Source organism: Melanotaenia boesemani, chromosome 8 (assembly GCF_017639745.1).
Source record: "Melanotaenia boesemani isolate fMelBoe1 chromosome 8, fMelBoe1.pri, whole genome shotgun sequence".
In the NCBI taxonomy this organism is placed as follows: domain Eukaryota; kingdom Metazoa; phylum Chordata; class Actinopteri; order Atheriniformes; family Melanotaeniidae; genus Melanotaenia; species Melanotaenia boesemani.
In genome coordinates this window covers 28,457,520-28,484,607 of record NC_055689.1, presented here as the reverse complement: position 1 = coordinate 28,484,607, position 27,088 = coordinate 28,457,520, and the positions used below count along the sequence as shown (strand labels likewise).

Genomic DNA, 27,088 nt, shown 5'->3' with positions numbered 1-27,088 from the left:
AAGGAACTTGTTTTATCCAGTGGTATTGAACTCTCACACAAGACCTTTTATCCTGCCATATGTCCATAATAATGTCATAGTTCCTGAATTTCGTTGTACAATGTGCTCCAGCTTCTAATGCATTTGCTATTTTTTGTTGATTTCTCCTATGTAATCAATGAGAATGACAGTACATAGGATTTTTTTAATCTTCACCAATGATAAAAGGTTTTTCGAAGCGACATATGCAGTTATTTCAGACAGACACATCGAGCTGCTGTGCTGCCCACCTGATCTGCCTCAAACGTTCATGTTACACATCAAACATGTCCATCAAATCTAGTTGGTGTAGTTAAGCTGCACATGCCCTTCCCTTGCTTTTTATCTCATGCTTGCTGACATTACTGGTTTTGTTTTGAACCCCTGCGTCGACCCAACCTGTTGGCTCTGGGTAAAAGAGAAAATATTGTTCAGTATTCACTCCAAAATTTAATTGATACAAAACATATAAGCACAAGGAGTGAGGGGATCAGAGCCTTACCACCAAGCTACATTTCTCAATAAAGCTTTCATTCATCATAATAATCTGGATTTTATTGAACAAAACCACCGATAATGAAAACAGTATTTTTTGCCCATCACTTGAAGCCTAGTGTTCCAGATTATCCTGCATATGTTTCAAAACATTAAATAGGTTGTAAAAAACTAAGAATGTACACTTGTTGTATTTTTGTATTACGTATGAGGTCATTTTTCTTAAAAAAAATATATATATTTTTTTTTTTACAGATTAAGTTACATGTTAACATAGGAGCCCCTTTTGTAAATCACCTCATCAACTCTCATCTGTTGAACTTGGAAGTCCATGAATAGTTTCTGCCTGGATCTGATCTGAGGAGACCAGAACTGCATCCCAACGCTGCTGTTTTGAGGTATACTGCTGCCCAGCCTCATATATTCCTTTTAAGGATGCATTACAGGTTCTCAGTAAGGTAGAGGTCAGAGGATGAACGTGGTCACACCACGAGTTTTTCCTCAGCACAGATTCAGCGGTATGTTTTGCTGCATGATATGGTACATTGTCTGTACTGCCGAAGGCAGGATCCTTCCTTTTATTCCATGGCAAGAAATGGTCATTTAGAAACTGCACAGATTTTGACACCCTCAGGCACCCTAAAGGGGCCTACAATCTCACTTTCTATCATTTCAGCCCAAAACATTACAACACCACCTCATTGAAGTTGTAGCCTTGTTTGGACATGGTGGCCATCAACCAACCATCCAGAACTCCATCCATCTAGACCATCCAGTGTAGTGTGACATTCATCAGTGAATAAAACTGTTTGAAAATGAGTCTTCGTGTATTTCTGAGCCCAGTGCAAACGTGTCGCTTTGTGAACGTTGGTTAAGAGTGGCTGAAATACAGTTTTATGCAGAACTTCAATTCTCTGTTGTATCCTGCATGAATAGAGAGACACCAGCAGTTTCAAATATCTGCTTACTGCTTATCTGTGATTTATAAAAACTGATGTTCTCTTAATACAATGCATTTTCCTGTTCACAAGGAAGGATCCTCCTTTCCCACCATACTGTACGGAAACTGACTTGTTTAATAATGTGGAACAACCTTCTTAAGTAGTTTCCCTGAGATTAAGCTCACCTGGGAAACTAATGACCAATTAATATGTTATCTAAATAGACAGAAAAACAACACAAGCTAAATCATCCACAGAAAAACTAAAATCTAAATGTTTATATATGCAGAAACATTTGGAAATAAGTGTATGGTCAAATTATCCAGCAACAGAGTGCACGTGAGCCACCGTGACCAATTAAGTGTAGAACTTTGCAGGGGATAAACTGAGCCTTTTTCTTTTTTTGCCACAGGCTGCTCCGCCCTCCTGTGCTCAAATTCATCCACACAAATCCCATTTCTTGAGGATAAATAAAACTGAGCATTGCTTTGAAAGGTGAGGCTGCAAGGATTTGTTGGATGGAATTATGTCACTTCTTTTATAAAAGAGGGTCCAGTATTTGCTATGCTCAAGGAAATATTAAAGAAAGAACTGAGACTTCTTTCCTTTGTATTTAGAGAATTTAGGCAGCTTATGGCTGCTGCTTCTAGGTCATTTTGTATCATTTAGCTTTCCTAAGCAAAAAAGACAATTTGAGATTGTCTTGGTTAAAGCTTTTATGGGTAGTTGAGGAGTATTGTCTTCTTTAGGAGAAAATAGCATCATTTGCTTAAGGCTTTAACTGGGAAAATCTTTTTTCTTCCAAAATAGGAGAAAACTATGACACACTGGAGAAAGGGGAAACAATCATAGCTCTTAACACACTCTCTAAGGAAGCATTTAAATAAATTTTGTTACTCAGACTGGAAAATGTTAACAGTTAAGAAAATATTTGGTTAATTGTTTAAAAGTAGATATAAAGAATTAGTTTGCAAACCATTTCAGGTTGCTTTGGGTGGTCTGTTAACTACAACTCTCATTGTTCATTTGGTAGACGGACTTGTACTTATATATCACTTTTTCAGTCAGCTTGACCACTCATGACACACTGCATGTTATACACACACACACACACACACACACACACACACACACACACACACACACACACGGAGAGAATACCCTAATAACCTGATAGTAACATCAGGAGGTAATACAGGGTTCAGTGTCTTGCCCAAAGACACTTAGGCAGGTAGTCAGGGAAGTCTGGAATCGATACACCGACCTTCCAGTAGGAAGACAACTGCTCTTCCTCCTGAGCTACAGCCGCCCCACACAGGTAAAGAGTTTCAGAAACAAACAAAATGTCACAGGGCTGCTGTTACAAAGCCACAAATCTTGAAGTTAGGATGTTAAGAAAACGGGCCGCAAATCAACACTATAAATAAAGTCCAGACATTTCTGGTAGATAAGTGAAAATAATAAAAACCAGCGGCTACACCATACACACAAAAAAGATATAATTCTGAAGGTAATGGAATTCATTAAGATAGAAAATATTATTTATAGATGCTATGATGTGGGAATATAGAATTGCAGTAACACAATTTACAGCTCAACTGCAGGAGACACACAGGAAGAATCCCCATCTTGTTACATGCTGCATCCAACATTCAGCTCACACTATGATACCAGCATGAGGCCACCTCTCCCATAACTGAATGGGAGAGGTCAAATGATGTTGAGAAAAGCCATTTTCATCTGCCAACCTTGGTTGGAGTGTATCAGAACAAAAGGGAAGACAAAGGCAGAGGCCAAATAGCCCTGAGGAAACTAAAAGTGCTCAGCTCTGACGACTCCCTGAGCGTCTGCCTTGTGCTACCATCAGGTCAGCTGCTGCTATGTGAGCTACGTTAGTACAGGCACTACACTCTTAATAGAAATGTAGCTTTTTTTATTTTTTTTTTAATTAATATCAATGTCCTCCATTTACGTTTGAGGCTGGTGATTTTTTTATGTTTCTCTCATTGAATAACTTATGATGTGCTTAATATTTTTATTAAGTCAGATTTACAACTTGATTTTGAAATAGTGGTCTGTGAAAAATAATGATGACTGTAAGGTTAAAAATGATTATGATCCCTGTATACGTATCTTCTTAAACCCTCCAATCACCTTCTGAACTTTGGCAATCTGCCCCCCAGTCAAGACTAATCCGGCATCTGTCTTGCATTCTGTCTCTTCTCTGAGCTCTCTCCAGTCAGTAAAAGTCACTCCAAAGTGTACTCTTGTTTTATTTCTTGCTCTGTCATTTTCTCTCTTCTTTCGACAATATCCTCCAGCATTTCTTTCCTGAGTCAGCTATGGCGCACGTTAAAAATGGCTAATGTGTTGATATCCTGTTGCTGGTGTGTACCTGCAAAATGCAGCTGTAACGTGATGCTCCAGCATAATCGTTTCAGTTTCAGAACAATGCAGGATAATGACAGCTCCAAGAATGTACATAATATATGTCAGTGGGCCATCAAAACAGGCCAAAAGCATAAAGCTTTAAGGTCAGGAAGTTATGCAGTGTTGCTTTAAGTTTTTGTCTCTCAATTTATTTTAATTTTTAACTTTGCATGAAAAATACAGCAATGGTAAATGCAAAGAAATGTGTTTGACAAGAAGTTCCTCTGGTCTCCAAAACAAGAAACTTTGAGGCACTGATGGAACCTAAAGGCTTTCATCTGTTGAATAAAATCTTGCCATTTTACAGTACATTTACAAAAAACACAGACAGGGATAATATCAGTATTTCTTAGCTGGAAGTAAAAAGGGTGCATTTAATGCCAAATCATAACTTTTCTTACCACTTCAATTTAGTGTCTAAACAAATCTAAACTGATCAGAAATCTGAGGAACAAAGGTCTCACACTGGAGCTTAACACTTAACCCCTGAAAAAGTCTAATAAAACTCTCCACTCTTCAAACGAGGCTGCGTTTGCTGATTAAAAAGGCACACTTTTGTGTGTCAAGGAGGATAGAATATGCACTTCAACACAATGTTGAAATTATATGTATCTTTGGTTTCTGTAAATATAAAATGGCAGTATTTTACCCCAACAATTTGTATGACTTATCTATCTGCACCATGAGGCCAGAAATTCAGCTTTGCATACCATCTGTCTGACAAAAGGCTGTTTTCCACTGCAGTAGCAAGAATGACCAGCAACTACTGTACTGCTGAACTACATGAAATCTGCTCAGCATGAACTGCTATACTGGGAAGTCTTTTACAAATGTTTGCAAAAAAAATAAATAAATAATAAAAAAAAAACTTCAACAGCTACCTTCCAGCAGCCCTAAAAAAAGAAAAAGTGCTGATGCCCGCCCCAGTAATGGCTGGTTATACAGACTGAGCCTGCTGCACCAAAAGGAACTGATAAAGAGAATCAAAAAGAAGCCTGTCTTTATCACGTTGTATAATTCTCTAGAAATGTACGTGGTGTATTTGTCTGCAAAAACAAAGACATAAAGAAATAGCATTGTTTTAATGTCTGCAGATGTATAAATGTGTTTGTGCTTCAGGATGTATATACAGCAACCTCTCTACTACAACGAATATTTTAATGCCACGACCTTAAGATCACAAGTTAATTGATCTGTTTCTGTCTGATAAGTTCATTTATCTTATGACCTAACTTAATTTGCCTATGCTTTCTCAAGATTATGACATACCTTTATTCTAAAGCTATCAAAAATAACGCGTTAATGGCAGTAACTAATTTACATAATTAATGGTGTTAAAATTATTAATGTAATTAAAGCACCTTTTTCCCTATGAGAGGGTTCAACACCAGCACTTTATCTGCATTTGAAAAAAAAAAAAAACTTTTCCTGCAGTTTTGAACAAATGTCGCTGTTGTAATCCTTTGTGTCCACACTGCCTCCTCCTCCTCTTCCTCCTCCTTTCTTGTTGTTTCATGGATCATGACTGTTGGCGATCAGCTGATCTGCTTTCCTGTCACTAGTACCGTCGCTCTTGTGGTGTTAGTTTATTATTCAGGTGAGAAGGAGGCAACTAGTGGTTCATTCCCCAAAAGTATTGTTTTCAGACATACTAGCAAAAGTAGGCAATATTTACCAGTCTCCTGTCAATCAGACCCATGTCACTGTCACACGAAGCTGAAGAATAAAAAATGTTGATGACAACAGCAGTCTGTGTCAGTTAGATACTGTTTGCCTTCATTTCATATAACTTTTCAGTATCAGTGAGGTTTGCTAGTGACACAGCTGTAAAATCTACTAGTCATCAGACAGCCATGAACACATCTATAAAGACAGATCAAGTTAAGATATCTATTGAAACAGCAAAAGGAAGCAAGGGGATGTCTTCTTTAAATCATTGGTGCTGTGCAGATGTTGGAGACAGGTCTGATCATTTAGGGACCATGAGTGTGAGGAGAGAAATTATGAACAGGTTGGGAGATAAAAACAGAGCAGGACACTTTTCTAACAAAGTGGTAGAAAGGATTTATACTTCAGCTATGCTGTGGTGGGTCTAGAGAAGTTTCAGTGGGGGGACCAGGCAGAGGCACTGACCAGGAAAAGGGTGGCACTTTTTTTTAAGGTCTGGATTTAATGAAATATTTAACCTATTATTACCATTAAAGTAATCATCTAATCTAAACAAGCAAAGAATAACCCAATTGAAGGTCAGTTAACATTAAATATTTGTAAGCACTGTCTGTTTATACAGTACAGTAAAAACGAGCATATTTCAGATATAGTTGCAAATGGTGATTAATTATCATTGTCATGATTAATTCATTTGTAAGGTGTGATTAATCTGATTAAAAAATTGTAACCATTTGATAGCCTTACTAATTTCATGTGAAAATAGATTGTATTTTTTTTTAGTTGGTTAGGGTGACCTCAAACTTGTGGTTCCTGTGGAAACAGTCTCATTGTTCATCATTGTTGTCATGACAATATAACTTTTTCACATGCAGACACATTGGCTTGAAATAATTGGTCAAGCACAAGAGCATTAACAAGAGCTGCTTACTGTTTCTACATCTATCCACGGTTGTTGGCACAAAGCTGAACTTCCTCTAAGTGGAAGTGAAGCCTTCACCTGTGCTCGTCCCACTTTTTCAAGTCAAAATGTCTGCTGTGAAAAAACTCTACTGGAGAGCATTTATTAGAGCAAGTCAAGGCATGCATGCATAATGCTGCTCTGAGTTAAGTAAATGTCTGCTCTTGAGTCCAGACAGTGTTATCTGTGGGTGTAAATAATAGTCTGACCAACTGTGCTCCTCTTCACCCGGTAGCTGCACTTAAAGTCTTTATTCATTCAAATAAATAAAGAAAGAAAACATGAGCTCATTTTGTGTGCAAATGCTTTAAGTTTAATATTGTTTTTAAGGAGTTCAATTCATGTTTAAGAAAGAAAAGATTAAAAGAAAAGATTAAAAATGGAAATTGGATTTGTGTCTAATCAAGAACAGAGCTTTCCTGATCAAAACAAGTTTTTACTGTAAAAAGGGGGAAGAGAAAGCATTTATTCAAACAAATCATGAAAAACAGAAAATTACTGAGTTATAAAAATACAGTAATTTCCCTCAACTTAAATACAATTTTCAACTTTACTTTTTAGATTAAATATCACCTTTGTTTTGTTTGTTTTGTTTTAAGACTGCAATAATAGAAATTATATGAACAATTGGGCTTTTAACTCTATATAATATTAGATTATTTTCATTAATAAAACATACTAGCTTATAAAAGCATACTATAACTAAACAGTGTGATATTATTGTATCTCACTTCTTGTTGTTCTACAAACTAAACCAGTGGTTCTCAGTCTTTTTAAGCCTCGACCCCCAAGATAACATACGTTGGTGTTTGCGACCCCCACACAACAACTTCGTGATTAATTGTGTGATGTATGAAATGGGCCATCTTATAGCCATCATCTAAATATAAGGCTGGGAAATGGTCAGAATCTTCATAAATAAGAAGAATAAAGTTGTCATAACAATATTTGGGCTGTTTTTGTCCCGATTTTGCCTCTTCCCGACCTCAGACGGCAAACGCCCAATCATTGTGAGATTTCCCTGTCCAATCATCATTTGGTCTGAGGTGTGTTACGAGCAAATTTGTCCTGATAATCCGCTCCAAAACGGGTCGTAGCCGACAATTGGGAACATTGAACATGTTTAATATTTAATACAGTGCCGATTTCTGAAGAACGCCGACAACTCGTGCATTGTGACTGCGTGGGTGGTGATGTGGCACAGAATGTAGCCAATCAGAAAGCAAGCTGGCTGGAGAGCAGTCTGTTATTTTTTTTCAGTTCTGGCTTTTTCTGTTAACAATAGTCTCAAGACCACCATCATTCCCTCGTCCTATAGATCCCCTTCAATGCTGTGTGTTGTGTTTTTCGGTTGTCGCTATGGTTCTTCTTCTACGTTTTTTGCCAGTTGTTGCTATGGTTCTTCTTCTACGTTTTTTGACGGTTGTAGCTATGGTTCTTCTTCTACGTTGCAACGTTTGTCTGGCTTGGAGGACTAGATTGTAGATGACTTGCTGGACAGCATCGTCATGTGTGTGTTGTTCTGTGATTACATTTTCGGAGCACACCACACATAGTACGATCAAAACTGATTTTTTTATCTTCATGTGTGAGGTCTCGACCAGATAAAAAATCTCACAAGATTAAAAAAATCGTTATGTGTGTACCAGGCTTAAGCAAGAAATGCAGCTGTTTATGCGGTGGAAAACTTCAAACGTTTTTTACTTGTTTGCATTTATTTATTAATTCATACAAATAAAGAAAGAAAACATGAAAACATTTTGCATGTAAAAGCTCTAAGTTTAATGTTGTTTTTAATAAGTTTAATAGGTGTTTAAGAAAGATAAGGTTTAAAAAAAATTGTTAAATCGGATTTTGTTTGAAAAAATCTAAGATTTTATCTTTAGGCTATATCACCCAGCCCTATGGTTCACCGCTGTGATGAGGCACCTCTGGTACCAAAATCAGCTTGTCTCACAGCAGCAATGTCAAATTCCAATTTTTAATATGGCATGTGTACTAACTTTATATTTAAGCATTAATGTGTTAAACAATGAAGGTGCTAATTTCTTTATTAGTTTCATTTTGACAGCCCTAGTAAAAATCCCTGATTTATTTGATAAACATAGGCTATATATTTTTAACTATTATCTGGCGACCCACTGAAATTGTCTCCCGGCTTCCATAGGGGTCCCAACCCCCAGTTTCAGAAACGCTAAACTAAACTATTGTGACAGATTTAGTATGCAGGGACAAACAGAAGTGGTGAGTCATAAACCACAGCAACAAAAGTCAGACAGCAACACACACACACACTAACTGAATCATTATTCCTTTACTTTTACAGTTTATGTAAAATAAACAAATTTTTAAAGCCCCACTAGAACGTTCTTCTGCTCTTTGGTACCCCCTAGTGGTGTGGGGTGGAACACCACTGTCTACAAAAGATCTCCGACTTGTTAAATGTGTTTGTGATATGTTTATTAGTGTAAACATCCTTTGTTTCTTGGACTAATATAATAGGTCTGTACCTTCTATAGCAGACTGTATTCCTAAATAGACGATCCATCAAAGGCTAATTTTTCAAATGGAGAATGAAAGAGCACCGTGACCTTGATAACTAATGTAGTTTCAGTTGAAAAGTTTAATGTCCCCTATAAAATATCAAATTATGACAGTCATCGCTAATACATGAGCTGCTGCAAATAGAGTTGTAAGTGTAAAATCCATTTACTGTTTGAGTCTCCTGCCACCAAGTGATGGAGCGTCACAGCCTCCACACATGAAAGCTGACATCTGAAGCGACAACAAGTCATCCTCAATGACAATGTCTGCCTTTGATAAATGGTTTCATTGTTTTGGGTGCCAGAGTTCTTCTGGCAACGGCCTTGAATAAACACACCAGTCCAGCCGATGCTAATAAGACATGGATGGACTGTAGTACTCTGTCAGCTCTTCACTTAATGACCTGATCCTGGGTCAATAAATCCGCACATTCATTAATGGCAGTTTCTGATTTGCTTTGTAACCATGACTTCATCAGATCCCGTTCATGGCTCCATTTTGCTTGCACACATTTCCATAAATGACTCTAAAAAAAGAAATATAACGGGACCCTCAGATATTTTTCCACATCTTAGTTTTTGCTTATGCTGCCCTCTCAGAAATCATAAACAACCCGCAGGTTCAAAAGGAGCTTCACCACATATGCACACTTAATAGCAATGGTATTGTTCCTCTCAGCTAGCAAACCAGGAAGCAATAAATTCCCATGAGACTGGGGCTCTGCGACACTTGAAATGAGTTCAAATTTACACTCTCCATCCTCAGCATTTACAAAATTAATCCTGGAGCAGATGAGGGATACTTCAAGAGCACAGAGATTTAATCAAGCACCCCTAATATTCCCCTGGAGCCTCCACAGCTTAAATAACCAACTCTTTCTAAAGGCATCCAATAGCCTTCTCTGGGTGAGTAATAACACCCCTGAATTTGCCATTCAGCCTCCAACATCTCAATAATTCACTCCAACTCATATTAGGTCCCTTCAGCCTGCAGCGGCTCAACAATCAAAGCTTTGCTGCAACATGAGGACATGGATAACCAAACCACCCAGATTCCACACAATAGTCAACTTAAACAGTGGTCAGTAAGTGTGAAGAAAGGATAATATGATCACTTTTCCCACATATCAAGCAATATAAAGTTTCATTTCAGGACAAATGGGTTGAAAATGAGTCTAATTCTCTCAGAACCATCTGTCATGTGACTCCTTCTAGCTTTAAAATGCAATGTTCAGGCAGGACTTTAAACATGTAGTATACTCTGCAAACAGAAAGTAAACTGCCTGCAAAGTTTACATCTTATTAGTCAGGACGGTGACTCACCACAACCAGTAAGTCATCAGTTAATTCCAGGGACAAGGGCAAAAACGGAAATCACCACACACACAGCAGGAGTGTAGTACTATTTGTCATTAGGATTAAAGTCATCCAATTTTCATGAGATAATCTGTCATTAAGTAATGATTACAGGACACGCTTCAGCAGTTCTGGATCAGCTAAGAGGGAAGATAAAAACCACAAGGAAGAATGATGAAGAGTTTTTCTTAAGATGTCAACGAGGAAAATGAAACCTTCACTTAAGGCTAAATGATAGAAGAGAAAAACACTGCTCCACTAAAAATAAAAAATTAAAATAAGTCACACACTCAAATATTTCATCAAACCTCCTTCAGCTTTAATTACAGTAGCATTCACTGTGCTATCATTTTTATAAGCTTCTGCATTGTCACATTTATTTCTGTTCAAAGCTGCATTTGTTTTTTGCCAAGATCTTGTATCGATGATGGGAAAAAGTCTGACCACTGTGCAAAGCCTTAACCAACACATCCCAAAAATTCTCAGTGGGGTTCAAGTCTGGACTCTGTGGTGGCCAGTCCATGTGTGAAAACTCAAAATCTGTCCATGTCATCAGGGAAGAGAAAATCCATGGATGGATGGAGCTTTAGGTACTAACATTGCTTGGATAGAATTAGAAATAAACCCTGCTTTATTGAAATTAAAACGTAAAACTGATTTAGAATTTAAAATTTTTTGTTTGTCCCCTCAATGGACACCGTTGTGACACCTCACAACCACTAGAGACTGTTTAATGCTGTTATTTATAGATTTTTTATGCTTATAAGTCTAAATGACCTATAATAGCTGTTTTTGGGAAGAGGACATGCTGACAAGTCTCTAAGCACAATGTCCTTCATGTAACATCTAATTAGGGTGGACAAAAAGGCCCAGCACTGTAGGTTTCTATTAAAGAGGCTGGAATGAAGCAAAAGAAAAAAAAATGACAGCAGTCAGCGATCAAACATGTGTCAGAACTGATGCTTTGGAGCATCTTCAATCATAAAGAGAATTTATGAAACTCTCCTTTAATACCCAGTCATGTGTCCATGTTAAACAAGGCCAAATAGAACTTCAAGACCTTTTTTATTGCAGATTTGACAATCTCCTTTTATTTATTTAAGCACATACTGGTCAGCTGCTAACCTAAGATTTCTTCTTGTATCATCGGTATTTTAGACATTGCTTTTTCTGTCTAGAGTTTGGGGGGGGGGGGATTTTAATTAAATTTCATCCTATTTCAAATATACAAAAAAGTGAAAATGAAACAGAGAACAGGTTATTTTACATCGTGTCAATGTTTACACAATCAACATACTTTTCAAAGACCAGAAAACTAATAATGAAGCGTTTGTACATCTCATAATGAGCAACAATTAACTACCCTGAGCAAAGTCATTGTGTCATGCCATTTTTTTTCTCAGATACAGATTTAGTTAGAGACTTTAAAATTATAAACTAAGTCATACTGATAGTAAACAGGAATTTATATAGTTTTTGGACCAAACAGTAACAAATATGAGGTTTCAGCAGTGAAAGCCAGGCATCAGTTGCTGATATGGTATTCAGTGATTCATACAAGTACATAAATTGTGTTGGTGACCCCGATACCCCCAAAATGTAAAAACATTTAATCACCAGTCTGTAAAAGCTTTCAAAGTCTGAATGGAAGCTAATTTGCCACCCCTAAATATTCAGAGTCAAGCTGGTTTCAAAGCATGCCGAATGTTCGCTGAACTTTTACCTCATGTTCACATCAACCAGTAAACACAACAGCTGTCAACAATTTCAACTTCACTCACAGGACTACAGATAAAAATCCTGTTTAAACCACAACATTACTACTGTATGTGAAATAAAATGAACAGTAAGGTTTTTATAAACAATGTCTGCAACTGGTTTATCTGCAACCAACCAGGTTGCTGTTTGCTGCTGAGGAGCTGAGCAGATGCACAAATATTTTATAATGGAGGTGAAAAGCAGCTCAGCTAACAAAGTATTTTAACCTGCTGCTCAGTCACTGAAATATTGTGAGTTAAGAAACACAAACCTTACTGGATGTGTTTTAGCCTCTTTCTGTCTGTCTGATTAACAGCTTTAGCCAACCTTGCCGTTGGCTGTGGTAGAGTACTGAAACAAATGAAATGTGGAGGGAAGAGTTGGTGAGGATGATTATTAAGTGAGCAATGTGCTATAGGTGGATTCTCTGTGGAGCAAATAGCTAAGGGACATCTTATTGCTTTCAGGATTTTGTGTATTTGTTTTTGGTTATAGCTTTTAAATTGCAGTTGCTCCTCCAGGTCTGAAAACCTTTCACACTCAGCAATGAGGCGTTTGGTATTGATTTGACTCACTGCAGCTTCTCAAGCTGTATTTGTTGGTCCAACCACTTTTTTATTACTGGACCCGAGGTTTTATGCTAATAGATGTTTCAGCCACATTTTGGTTTCATTTTAAAGAATTATAAACACATCCAGCAAGGAAAATACAGTCTCAACATTACAGCTTTACTTCACTTTACATTTTCATCAGGAAATATCAACATTCATGTTAATATTAGGGCTAGAAATCAGCTTTTTTCTCATTATAAACCTCTTTTTTTTCATTGGCTTTAACATTGTATTTTTTCTGAACTTTTATGGTTTATTTTATCTCTTAATGTTTCTTTGCTTGAGAAAGAATAATATTCTTAAGCCAATGTGATCTCAAAACATTAAAATACACACGTTGTTACAAAAGAAAAAAAAACAGCTTTTTCCACTCCATCACACTACTTGTGCCATTTCCTGGTATAACATTACTGCATTGACAGGTTACTGGTTTGCATCCCATTCTGAAAACTTAATAATGGGAATCTGGTCAGATTTTACTCCATAAAACACATTGCAGTTTAATGCTTCATAAAACCAGACTCCGGTCAGATTTGAAACTACAGGTAATAAAGAGGTTTGTTAGTGAAAAAAACAAGATGACTGATGCATAAAACTGTTTGTATATAAAAATATAAGGAAAGTGCATGTACACATTCTGTTTGTCAGACTTGTAAAGCCACTCATAGGTAGGTTTCTCTTTGGTAAATCACATTCATTGTGGTATTACGCATGATTTCCCATCTCCTGTCCATGATGGATCCAAATCAAAGTGAATAATTTGCCAATAAAAACAATGTTTACACCTAGATATTAAAAAAATGTAAAAGCAAAAATGAAGAGGAATTTTAATCAATGTGAAAAGGGGATGGGGGTTTATGCACAATAACTTTACAGTTTACAGACAACTTTATACATTAACAATTTGGCTAAAGTAACAATACTAAGAAAGCAGATATCTTTCATTTCTAGCTAATGTAGTTTTTGTGAGTCACTTTTACCTGGGTAAACTTCATATATATATATATATATATATATATATATGTATTCTCGATAATACACTGGTATGCCAAGAGCAATAAATATATGGGTATACAGTATATTGCTCACGGCAAGTGTTAAAAGTGGTGTGCTTATGTTGGTATTCATGTTTTTTTCCATATAAATACCTGCTTGTGTGTTGGAAAAGGTTTGTGTATATATCGTTTATGCATCTGGACTGAGGTGTCATACAACAAAGATCAACTACAAACATAACATGAAGAAATGAACTGCAGCATAATTAAATACCACAGAAAAATGTCATTTTCCACGCTAAATGCAACTTGTGCAGTCAGACAAAGCTTTCTGCTTCTAAAATGTTCCCAGTGTTATGCAATGCTACTTCGGGGGATGAAACCAAACCACACTGGAGATGTAAGAGGAGAAGGAGTCACTATAACAAACATAAGCAGCTTCTGATGAGGATTATCTGCAGCATCTCTCTACAAAACACAGAGCCATTTTAAACTCCTCTTTTGTAAGAGAGAAAGATTGATCACAGAAGAGGCAAAAAAAAAAATATGCACCCAAAATAAACACAGTTTGAACTGTTTGAAAAGACAGTTTGAAACTCTCAAAATATGCACATTGATATCTCAGTTGACAATCTTCAGATTTGATGCATGTTCTGTAGCTACATGGTTCACTCTGCAGATCTGTACTATCTTTCACAATACAAGGTTATAACAAAGGTTTTATACATAAAGAAGTGAAAGTTCTACAATATGCTTTGACCATAGACAAAAAGAGAAACACAGCAAGACAACAAAAAAATCAAAGCCGACATGTCTGGAATCAGAGGGGTAAAAATGATCTAATCACAAAATTAGAAGAAGTTTTTAGGGCAACACAGAAAAAAAAACTATAACACAGCAAAGCTAATTAAATCCGGCATTTAATACAAAATTTTTCATCAGACATCGTGCTGCAGCTCTCAGAAGAAAAAAATAAAAATAAATCAAAACAAAACAAGTCGTAGGACAACAAACCTTTCAGAGGTCACAAATATACACAAAACAGACCCACAGTAAAGAAAGAGAAAGAAAAACTGTCCCTGCCAAGGTGAGCAATAAAGAGATAAACCTCTAATGATGTTATTATTGTGTGTTCATGAAAAGCCTGCACACATCTGTGATTGCATTGCTTCGTTTTGCATCATTTTCACACAACTTAGACTTGAAAGAGGAAGTCTTTCTCAATGCTTTTGTAATATCTGGGCAAAGAATGAGTGGGAACTTTCCTCTTCCAGGTCAGGATTAATTTTCTAGGGTTCACAGGATACTGGTAGGTTCTACCTTTTTCATAAAATAAATGTAATATTTTTTATCTGGAACATAAACATACATTTTAGTTTGTTTTGTCTAAAGGAAAATAATTTGTGGATCTAGTACACTTCACTTGAGGAAACCTCTGTTTTCATATACTTCTGTAACAAATTCCCACTTTCTGTATTATTTAAATGTCCTACCTTTCCCAGCATGATATTGTGCTAATGCTGGAAGAAATGTATATGGTTTTTTTGTTTGTTTTTTTTGTTTTGTTTTGGTTTTTGTTTTTTGTTTTTTATCAAAGTACTTTCACTAAAATTATTATTAGTTCGTGTCTTAGTAAAGAGGCTGATCCAGCCACCAGCCCCATATTTCCAGCTGCTGGATAGCCACAAGTGAAGAAGAAGACCTCAGAAGACTACAGACCACCCACTAAAAATTAACACCAGATGGACTAATTGAGGTTGATCACTAAAACAATTTATTTTGGGTAAAACCTGAATGTTATCAAGTTGCCTAGCAACTCATTTTAATTTTGCTAGGCAATTTATGTAAGCTTATGTTGACACCATAACATTTAAAATGTGCTTGGTCGTCTGAATATATTGTTTATTTTTGGAAACCATAGGTTACAATGGAGCCTAATGACTTAACCATTATTTTTCAGAACCAAATCTGAGCTGTTTGTGTTTACCTCTGCAGAGTTAAGTCCTACCACTGTGGTTCCTGTTAAACTGGTGTGAACGTTAGCCAGTTTGCCAAAAAAGCACCAAAGTTCTAAGACTGAAGAACAAATCAAGAACCAGAACAGTATCTGTCCGAAAGCGAGATGTTGGAGTCTATGCTAATGGAGTAAAAACGTAAGAAGCACTCTGAGCCAAAGACAACTGACAAAAAAATTATGTGTAATTCCTTAAAGAAGATAAACAAAAATGAGGTCCAGTGAAACCTCTGCCTGCTAAAGCTACCACATCATAAGTCTACCACAACTATGCACATTTGAGAGCAAAGCATCAAAGAGCAGTTCCAGCAGTAAGTGGCTAGCATTGTCACCAGACAGAGTTTGATGTTTGACATGAAGAGCAAACAGTGGACCTCATCTCATAGATGACAGCTAAATAAATACTGAAAAACTGTCTGATGATACTGTAGCAAGGCAAATTTATTTGTATTGCATATTTCATGTACAACACAATTCAAGGTGCTTTACATAAAACCAAGCAACTGTTGAAAAATGTCTCTTATCACAGATTCATGGACAAAACTTAAGACAAAGTCATTTATAATGGTTTCATGTCATTACATACTCTACTGGAAAATGGAAAGTTTTTCAGCAAACCAAAGCAATGCCAGCACCACATAATGCCGAAAATCTTAATGCAGAAATTAAAGGTACCAACAATGTCAGTAAACTGCTATAACCTCAACTAAATTTGCTGTTTTTTATTACTGTTAGGAGTAAAACTCACACTTGAAGTAAATACTAACCAACAGCAAATCTGACTTAACAGCTTAAGGGCTCATTTTGCTTCAGATTTTAGTCTGCAGGTTTCTGAGTCATTGAACCCACGGAGACTCGGTAATGCAGTTGGAAAGCGATTAAATGCACAGTGACTTCACGGCCCTGTGGATTGCTGATTCACTCACTGACTTCCATAGATCTAATTAAGTCAACTCCACTAACACACCAGCTTGCTGCTCCGACTAACAAGTCATCGAAGCACCATGGGTTGTAAAAATATGTATTTCTACTTTTTTGTCATTTGGCGGCATGTCTGTAATGAACAGGGAAAAGTCTCTGTGATAGAAGCAGACAGGCTCAGTCTGAAACCTACAGCTGGGATCCCTGCAGTCTTAACTTATTATGCTGCTGTGGTTTATGGTCCGTGCATGATGAGTGTGCTGCTGGGTCACGCCTGGCAAGATAAGCACAGTAAGAGATAGATAGAGGAAGAGAGGCAGAGGGAAAAAACGCAAACTAAAAGCAAAGAAAACTGAAGGAAACAGCTAGAAACACTGAAGGGAACAAGGCTATTACAGGAAACATTTCAACTTTGATTGTGCAGAGTTCATGGGATGGTAATGGCCCCTATGATGAAAACCACAAATTATGATTTTAGTCATATTTCCAAGTTTTTTTTAAATTTTCTTTCCTTTTAATTTGCAATTGTGATTAAAAAAAGTGATGAATCAAACTTGTCAGTACGCATAGTTAACGGTATCAAAGGCTCTCAACTGGAATTTAATGGCAAACTCATGTGATACAAATATAGATGTGTTTTGGGATGGTACAATAAGTTTGCATTATATAAACAGAATATACACTACCCCCTAGGTGTCGCCAGACCCCATTTACTGGGGCACGTGCCCCAGTATAAATGAGCTGTGCCTCAGTATAAAAGCTACGATTAATTTTCAACAATAATTATTTATCATACATTAATTCAAATAATTCAGACGGGAGAAGATATATATATCAACTCAAACGCGTAGCAAGAGTGTTAACTCCAAATAGAGGATCCAGCTCAGAGGCACATTCTGTCACTGCATGTAACCATGCACGAGCAGCAGGTAAACTACACACACGTCACGCAGCTCTCCGTGTGTTGGGAGGGTGGTGAGCGCACAGCGCAGTTTGAGGTCTCGTAACGTGTCACAAAAACAGTCAATTTTATATTATTTTTAAAAATGAAACCAAATGAAAGAGGGAGTTAAGACCGCGGTGAAATCAGTTTTAGGTAAGATATTCAACATTTGAACTGGAGCGACCAGCAACCCGTTTAGGGACCATCAACAAATGACAGGCTCTAGCTAATCACAACACACCTCTTCATAATAAGCATCATGTTCTGGAAGTTTCACAGACAGAACATGATGTACACAATTAAAGAGAAAATGTTCCATAGAAAATGCATCATTTCATTTTTTTTTTGGTGTTATGTGAAAAATAAAGATCTCATCATCTGCTATTAAGCTTTGTGTGTTTTATGGAATCATCAGTAGAAAGGTGGAGGAGTAATCCGTCACTGAAGGGTTGGCTGTGACTGAGTTATGGTTTAGAATTATGAGGACATAGTCACACAGATTTAGCGTATATGAAGGTAAAAATATAAAAAGAGGTGGTGAAATGTTTACAGGTGTGTAATTTGTGTCCACAAGTATTTGATGCCAGATCTTGGTTAAACATGATAAACTTCGTTCTGTGATATGGAGCATATTATAAAATTGATAAACTAACGGAATTTACACCCAGGATAAGACCAAAGATGGATTATTTAATATTTCATAGCTGTGATAAGTTAATAACTACTCAATATTTTTACTGGCTAATATTTTATAGATGTGGCCAAACCACATCTAACAGACACAAACTGAAAACTTCAGATTCTTTACAAAGTCATTTATTTTTTTTATAATGAATACAGCAGAGCAAAAATAACTGTATGCTCTGCATATCACACTGGCTTTTCCTGCCGCAAGCAGGAGTTATTTGCTGCGGCGTTGCCCGAGTAGGCATGTAGGTGGTACAAGCTGTCGAATTTACTGTTTTTTCGGTTCGTCCCTCTCCGGTTGTCGTGGTCCTTAGTTTATTTGTAGTGTTGTGTGAGTTTTCTACGTGCGCTGCTTCGCGTTATCCCGCGTTCTCTGACTGAGAGCTGATCGTCAGGAATATTTTTATATTTCGCTGCAAACCTTCAAAACATCTCTGAAAATCCTCTGTGGCGTAGACGGTCAGAAGAGCTTCGACCGCCTCGTCGGTCCATTTATCGCTTGCTCTGTTGTTGTTTTTGTCCGTATGTGCAACCGTGTTTTTAAATGTGGCGGGGACACAAAATGCGGAAATCTGGCAAGGGGCGTAGCTACCAGTCACAGAACACCTACGTCATGAGGGTTCCTATAGAACCCCGTTCAGACCCTGCCTCGGAGCAGGAGCTAAAATGGTTATAGGAACTGGGGGCTTTGGTCCCTAGTTCCTATATGTCGGAATGCACGAAAAAACGGCCTGGTTCCTGAAAAGGTTATAGGAACTGCAAAAGGTTCCTACAGTTGGAAAGAGCCTATTGTGTAAGAATTACTCCCATTTAACAACGGAAACGTGAACTTCTAATGTTTAGTGCATTCAGTGCCTCACTTTCTAAAACACGTATCGCAACAACGGTAGCCGCCGTGTCTTTACAACCTCCACCTCAGCTCCATCAATCTGAACAGGGCTTGGAGGCGACCTATACTTCCTAAAGTCTATGACCAGTTCCTTGGTCATTGAGGTGTTGAGCTGCAGATGATTGTTGTTGCTCCAGGCGACCAAGTCTTTCACTAGATTCCTGTACTCTTCCTCCCTGTCACCCTATATACTCCTCACAACAGTTCTGAGCTGTAGCAGAAATCTGAGGTGAAGCCTTGTCTGTGGTAATACAGACTAGTTTCTTTCCACCAGGTCCCTGTAGCTATTGTTTGTCTCAGACCAGCAGCTATGTTGTGCACAGTGTGATCTGGAAAAAATTAGTCTGAAGACATTTTGTTTTCACATTGAAATCTGCGTCAATAAAATGTAGTACGACATTTATCTATGGCTCTATGGTGCAGCTTGACCACAGGTCTGTTGCGGTGGCAAAACATTGGACTGTAGCCACGTCCTTCACAACACCCTCACCACACTTATGCAGGGCAGGAGAGACACTCCACTGACATGGAGACGAGATGGCAGCGATGCTGTTTGTCCAAAGTGTTGATGAGTTTCTTAAATCCTGGGTTGTTCACTGTGCTAACTGAGATAAAAGTTCTGTTTATAACGTTTGTCTCTCTGTGTCTCTGGAAGTTGGTGGATTATTTAGTCGTGACTCACAAAAGCTGAACATTTTTCTATTTTCTCGTGTTCCGTCGCAAGTCCCCGTGTGCACGTCTGCGTGAACGAGCGCAACATTTCACATGCACGAATGTCGCCTGTCGCTTGGCTGGAGGAGGGCAGCGATTTTCGCCTCAATACGCAGGTTTCATAGGAAATGAATGGAAAAGGAGCGACGTCGCCTCCCATGTGTCCAGACCTTAACTGGAGAAATGCTTGAAACTCGCGGTGAATAAAAACTAAAGCAGACGGGGCTGTGGGAGGAGGCTGTGGGAGGAGTCTGCAGCAGAGCGCTGCAATGCCAGCTGCGCTCGATTTGCAACTGAAAAGAGCACAAGAGGAAACTGCGAAGGACAAAAATAATCAGATCCTTTCATTTTTGTGATCGTTGAAAACCCAAATCGTAATTGTGATTAAAATTCGATTAATCGCCCAGCCCTACTTTGGACATTTTTCTAATTTAGATCCCCTTGCTGACTCCACAACTTATGAAAAATTTGAACTATTGTCTCCAGCTCACATTGTTGATGTGATGTGGTGTTGAAAAAATCTAATTTTAAAATTTTGTCAGATTACTAGCAAAAGAAAAAGGTAAAAAAAAATATATGTTGTTTAAGCATTTACAAAATATTTTCAGCATTGTGGAAATTTGTTCATATTATAATTTTCTTTGGATTACAGATACAAACTTTTGGTTTTAATTAGCTAATAACATGAATGCTGATCCATTTGAGAAAACCTGAAATAATCTTTTGGGTAACTACTGATTAAAGAGCAGAAGTGTCTTCCAAACTGCATCAGTTTGACCAAATCTAACCTGAATCTAAACTATAGCAAAATTAGGCAACAATTTACAGTAGAGAGAAAACATACAGAAAAAAAATGAGGCCACACAGACATGAAGGAGGAAGAAAAGACCAAAAAAAAAAAAAATGGTGCAGAATGAAAAAAGGAGGATGATGAAAAAGAAAGAGTGATGAAAGAGTGAAAGACTCAGCAGCACATTTTCTGACTGAGAAGATATTGCTGGCTGTGAAGAGAAAGACTGTGGAAACAGAGAGAAACGTGTTGGGTAGGAAAAAGGAGAGGAAGGACGCTGACAGGAAATAACAGGAAGAGCAGCCCGAAAGAAAAGAGAAATGAACAGGAAGGTGAATCAAAGATAATGGCATGAAGGGTTAGAAAAGAGTCAGAGAGCAGGAAGGAGGAGAAAACCTGTAGGACAAACACAGAATGGACAATAAATAAATAAATAAAACTGACATTTTGGTGAAGGTGTAGATCATTCATTCAAGGAAGAATGAAGAATAAAAGACTACAGCAGCTCTAGTTTTATTCTCCTTTCCAGATCACCTTCCTCTTTAATGTCTTTGTAGAGACAACTGGCTGTAAAAGGGCTGTAGGAAATCAAACTGTCTTACTTTCAAAGGTTTATAATCAAGATGCTAAAAGTAATAATATCTCAGATATTTCCAGCAATTCCTGACTTTCTCCATGAGGGTGGCTTTCAGTCAGAATGGCTACTTCTTTATGGGGGTATTTTTTTTTTAATCAAGAAGAAGAAGGTGAGCACTATTTGCTCGAATTATCTCGTATTCTATTGGCTGGAGGAGGTTTGACAGACAGCTCTTTCAGCAACCCAAGAGAGAGGAAAAAATATCCAAGAGCAGAAGTTTTGAGAGCAGACAATGTGTCTAAGTGTGAAGGAAAGAGACCAAGTCTGAGCGCAGAGTTTTGAAAGGAAGAACAATATATTTGAAAACATGAGGGGCTTTCTGAGTGTGAGATCAGAGTTTTGAAGGAGAGCAAGATGATATTTGAGCGTGAAAACCAGAAATCTTGCTCTCAAAGCAAACAATTACGCTCTTGATTAAAGATAGAAAAATACCCCCATACTTCTTCAGCTGGATTACAACAACTACAGAGTAGAGCCCGACCTTTATGGATTTTTTTGAGGCTGATGCCGAATCCAATATTTGGCAGAAGAAAAATTCCGATAGCCGATTAATCGGTTATTAATATAAATTCGAATGAATTAAATAACTTTTATTTTAAATTTGCATTGTGAAATGTTCTTTGCCCTTGCCTGCCTCTAGCCTCTGTGGAAGTGTGGTCATATTTGCATAATCACTCATCTCTGCTCTATCCTGACTCCTCATACTGTGCAAGCTAACACAGTCACTGAGTTGTCCAGTTGTCCCTTATACAAGAGCTACTTTTGTTTAGGGTTGGTTTTTTGTTGTTGTTTTTTTGTGTGTCTTTGGGACTGTGGATGTTGTTGTGATACATCTTGTTGTTGTTGTCTTTGTTATTTTTTTTTGGGAGCATGATTGTCAGTTTAGTTTACCTGTAAAAGATGTAGGAAATTCTCTGTTGTGTTTCTGTACAGGTGTAGCAGTTGGTTGTCTGGTGTTAAGTTGGATTGAAGGGTTGTTGCCTCTATCTACTGTATCTTTGTCTCCTCTTCCTTTTTTTCTACTTTCCTTTTTACTTTTCTCCATTACTGTCCTTTTTTTCCCTGTCTGTCCCCTCCGGCCAGGTACAGCAAGATTAAATAAATTCCATAATACCAAATAAATAAGATAAAACAATATATTTAAACAAATAAAGACATAAAAAAAATCAGATTATCAACAGGAGTCTTATACCCATAAAGCTCCTCTTGGCAGAGCAAATTTGTTTGGCACAACACAGCAGCCAGACCATCATTCTGTTTGCTACAATGCTGGACAGGACAAGTTAAAAAAAAAGAAAGAAAAGGGCTATAATCTAATAATATATTATAATTATGATAATATAAACAACCAGCCAATCCGTTGGTTGGGCTCTTTTACAGAGCCTACACTGCCACCTGCTGAAGCCACTACGCAGCCAAACTTATTAAATAATTGGGTTTTGCTTTGCTATTAAACAAAACCCGGCAGAGCGAGAGCAGAGTGGAGGTAGAGGGCGGGACTGTCCAGTGATTGCAGCATTTTATCAGTATTTAGGTTTGTAAAAGCACTTGGTAAATAATTAGGTGGATGTTGGTGGTGATCCTGAGCTATGTGCAGCTCTGCATAAAATTAATCCAAAGAACATCCTGAACTGAGATATTCTCCTGTAACATCGTCTCTCTCAGTAGGTGTAGTGCCCTCCAGAATCTCCACTATAATTACTTTTTTCTGTTTCTAAGAACGAACGTTTCAGTCCCTGAAGAAACTATCAACTCAAAAATTCCAAAAGAAATCAATTTATAAAGAATAAAAAAAAAGGTACATAGTAATAACATGCTTCAAGGGTTTTTGAGTGAAATCTACAACCCAAAACCAGATGGTGTGAAAAGAGCTGAAAATTCATGGTTTGAAAGGGAGCTGTTGTACTCATTATGTTTTTGTTGCACTGGTATTTCTAGACAACGTTTGTTGTAGAGTTTTTAATCTGCTTGTGAAAGGGGGACTAAAATGTCTCCTTTCAAGGTACTCAAGGTCACATCTGAGCCACAAAAATATTGAGAGAGTTTTGCATTCACATTTGGGATTACTTACATACATCAGTTGACATCAATGTCAATCTTTCTTTTTTCCAGTCTTCTGTGGCTGTTAGTGCATGTGGATTCTTAATGATTTGATGAAAAACTCTTTGCACAAGTTGCAAGACATGACAATAGTAGTAGTATTACAAATGAACTATTAATGATTATTATTCAATAGTATTATTCAACTATTGCTCATTGCTTAAGTGGAGGATATGTGCTCTGGAATGATTCACACAACAAAAGCTGTGAAAGAAAGTTATCTTTACAAGTGTAGAGCAAAGAATCCTGGCAGGGGTAGAAAAGAGATGGCTGGACTAAAAAAGGGAAGAAGAGCTCATCACACACAAGAAAGGCTATGTGGGTACAGAGAAAAAAAATATAATGACATGTGGCGTTTGCTGTTTTGTTTCATGGTACATTAAGCTTTGCCTTATTAGCTTTTTCAGCTCTATTAAGACAAGCGTAGGCATGATCTGAGGTTTGAGGTATACACAGTTTCTCTAAATATATTGTGTCAAAATATGTACTGTCCATAAAGTCTACGAATTGGAGATTTGAACTGAGGGTTTAATCAATGACTGGACACTGAGACTTAAGAGGTTAATGACACCGTAACCAAAGAAAGAGGGAAACCAGACAGAGAGGAAGAGATGATGCTACATTGTTGGTTTACAGCAGTGGACAAAATAGAAATAACACAATGTAATAAAACAGTATGACAGACTTTCTCCATCTCTTCTGAATAAATGCAAGCATACGTCATCTCCAGCTCCCTGGTCCCTTTGTCCATCTTTGTCTGTCTCTCCTCCTCTCCGGCAGGAGGATGATAACAGAAACGCCCTGCTTCGTGTTCCCACACAGCTTTACACCTGCAGAGTGTCTCATGTTGAGGTCAAACATAACTCAGAAGGAGGAGAAAGTCTGGCATTCTCTAACTGAGACTCAAAGTACCTTTCAGTGTCAAGCCTCCCCTCTCCAACTTGCACCAATCTCTTTCTCACACACCTTCACACTGTTTTTTTTGGAGGCAGTGGCTCAGTCCCAGGATGCTCATCACGCTGTACTGAGCGCCCAATTAAGCAGAAAGCCAACAGATAACCTTGTTTTGTGCGCACAGTAAATGTAAGGTGCATGAACAGCTGAGACCAGATGCAACTGTGAGTTATGTTTACAGCATGTCAGAAAATGTGAAAAGGCATTACTAAAGGAGGGGGAAAGAACTGAAAGTTCACATATAAAACATGCAGCTGAAAGACAATCATAAAACCACTTCAACTTGTTTTTCTGTTAACAAGCAATGATGCGCAACCAAGACGCGCTGAAACCACTGCATTAAAACCTGAATATTAATAAGTGGATATTGTTTTTGCTTTTCTTCCTTCGATCAATATATTGGGGAAAGTGGAAATGTTACAAAATCCGTCCAAAATGGGATCTCTGGGGAACCGCTTCTTTCCATCTGCGCATTCCGGACTCTGTTCATCTCCACCAAAAAGTAAAAAAAATAAAAAAATAAAAAAAATAGACGACTCACCTTCCGCGACTGTCCCGCTCAAACTGGACACAAGCAGGGCGACCCGAGCGATAATCCCAAAGACTCTTTCAGTCCGCAGATCCATCGTTGAATTGGCAGGAGGCTGCAGAGAAGTCCGGCGGCTGCTGGCAGAGAGAGACGGCCGACCTCTCCTCTCCAGCTCCAAGAGAGATCTCCTCAACCCCGGCTGGAGGAGGAGAGGAGGGAGAGATGGATTTACTACGCGATCGCTGCTCCCCCTGCGTCAGTGATCCGCCTCGTCTTCTCTGAAGATCACCTTCATGAGCGTTCAGAAAGGCGGTTAAAGGGACGCTGCGCTTTCCTAAACTGAGTTACACTAAAAAGAACAATCCAGGACGGCTGCTCCAACAGCAACACACACACACACACAAAACACCAACACACGCTTTGCTCCATGTGCAATTTAAGTATAGGCCTATATGTCGGGGAAGTTAGGATGATGCACGTATGAAAGCAGAATATAAGGCTGTTAAATCTTTAGATACTGTTTTAAAGAAAATGCCTACCTACCTTTAAAAAATATTTTAATTATTTAATTAATAGTTACTTTACGCTGACACTGTCTAAAAACTTGGGACAGTAAAATACTGAAAATGTATTATCATTATATAAAAACAATCACATTTAATATTTACGTCTAAAGACATCCAGTGTCTTTTTTTTTTTTTTTTTTTAATTATTCATTGGTCGGTGGGTGGCAGTGTATAGGCAGAGGTCAGTCTAGAAAATGTTTGATGAGGGGGTTACATTGGAGGGTTTTCATTTAATGTAAAAAGACAGGAAGGATTTGTACAAGCACATAGACAATGAAGTTTTTTAAAATCAATTATTATTTACTATAGGAAGATCCTGCATTGAATGGCTTTAATCGCTGTTTCAGAAGCACTTTCACTTCATTGTTAAATGAGAAAAACTTTCTTTGGACCAAATCACGAGTTTTATTGGTGTTTCTTAAACAAGCCAATGAATCTTGTACAGTTTTCACATCTGGTGGTTTTATGACTTTTGTATCCTGTTCGTGAAATATAAACAGTTTGGACATAAAAATATTATGATGCTGCATGAATGTTCTATTATGACCAAGAACATGGTAGTGTTGATGTAAAACAACATAAATTAAGTGATGCATTTACTTGCAGTTAGGCATTTGAGGTTTGTCCAGGTAAAGGCCAGTTTACACTAAATATTTTGAATAATTGATTATGCCTTTTTTTTGAGTGGAACCCTGAAGGTAGGTCAGATTTCTGGGGTTATTGAATATCACCTGTTATGCTGAAAAAGTGAAAATCTTCTTGAAAGAAATGTCCAAACTCTGGAGATGAAGTAGTGCTCGTAAGACAGGGTCAAAAGAGAATATTGAAGAATTTGAAGCTCAGGCTGGCATCTAAATATATTAAAAATCTTGAAATTTTAATGAGTCAAAAGGCTCAAATGTAAAAAGGAAGTATTGTGATCCAAATGAATGCATGTGATTCATGAAGGTGCACTTGCTTGTTCATTTATATGCATGCAGTCCACCAAATATAACAGGAGAGAAAACCAATGAAGAAATGACTCCACAAGGAGATAACCACTGATTTTAATGCACTCCACCACACAGTCACAGGGGAGCACTTGTATTTGATTTTCAACAACCCTGAACTTTGTGCAGACTGTATAGGTCAGAAAACTTGCATGCACACTCATGCATTGTTGAACAAAAACACAGACCACACACCAAGTCATTTCCAATCATTTTGAAAAATGTGAGAAATGTTTAATTAAAGGTCCTGCAACGGACAGAGGACATTTCCAGGGTGTGATCCACCTCTCTTCTAACAGCAGCTGGGATAGGCTCCAGCTCCTTCTGACCCCACGTTGGAAAAAGCAGGTAAAAACAATGATGGACAGATGGATTCAAGATGGAAATGTTGCAAGTCCCATACAATTTTTTTGCCAAAGTGAATCTTTTCAAAAGTTTATGGATGAAAAAGAACAATTTTCTGAATACTGAATCAGCATTCATGCAATAATGTTAGTCACATTATCTTTGTTATATAATGGAAAACATGCCTGCAGTCTCTAAATGTGAGTTTCACATAAACTGGGATGGTGAGGATAACGG

General features: G+C 37.7%; 1 protein-coding gene across 4 annotated transcripts in view; it reads right to left on the bottom strand.

Moving 5' to 3' along the window:
• LOC121644890 (contactin-associated protein-like 4) overlaps nucleotides 1-25,154 on the bottom strand; it is a 183,648-nt gene extending 158,494 nt beyond the window's left edge. For all 4 annotated transcript variants that reach the window (XM_041993137.1, XM_041993139.1, XM_041993138.1 and 1 more), the window contains exon 1: nucleotides 24,964-25,154. In XM_041993137.1, coding sequence (XP_041849071.1) covers nucleotides 24,964-25,048 — 85 coding nt within the window. In that variant the 5' untranslated portion in view covers nucleotides 25,049-25,154. The remainder of the gene's footprint in view (nucleotides 1-24,963) is intronic.
• Between the last annotated feature and the right edge of the window lie 1,934 nt (nucleotides 25,155-27,088).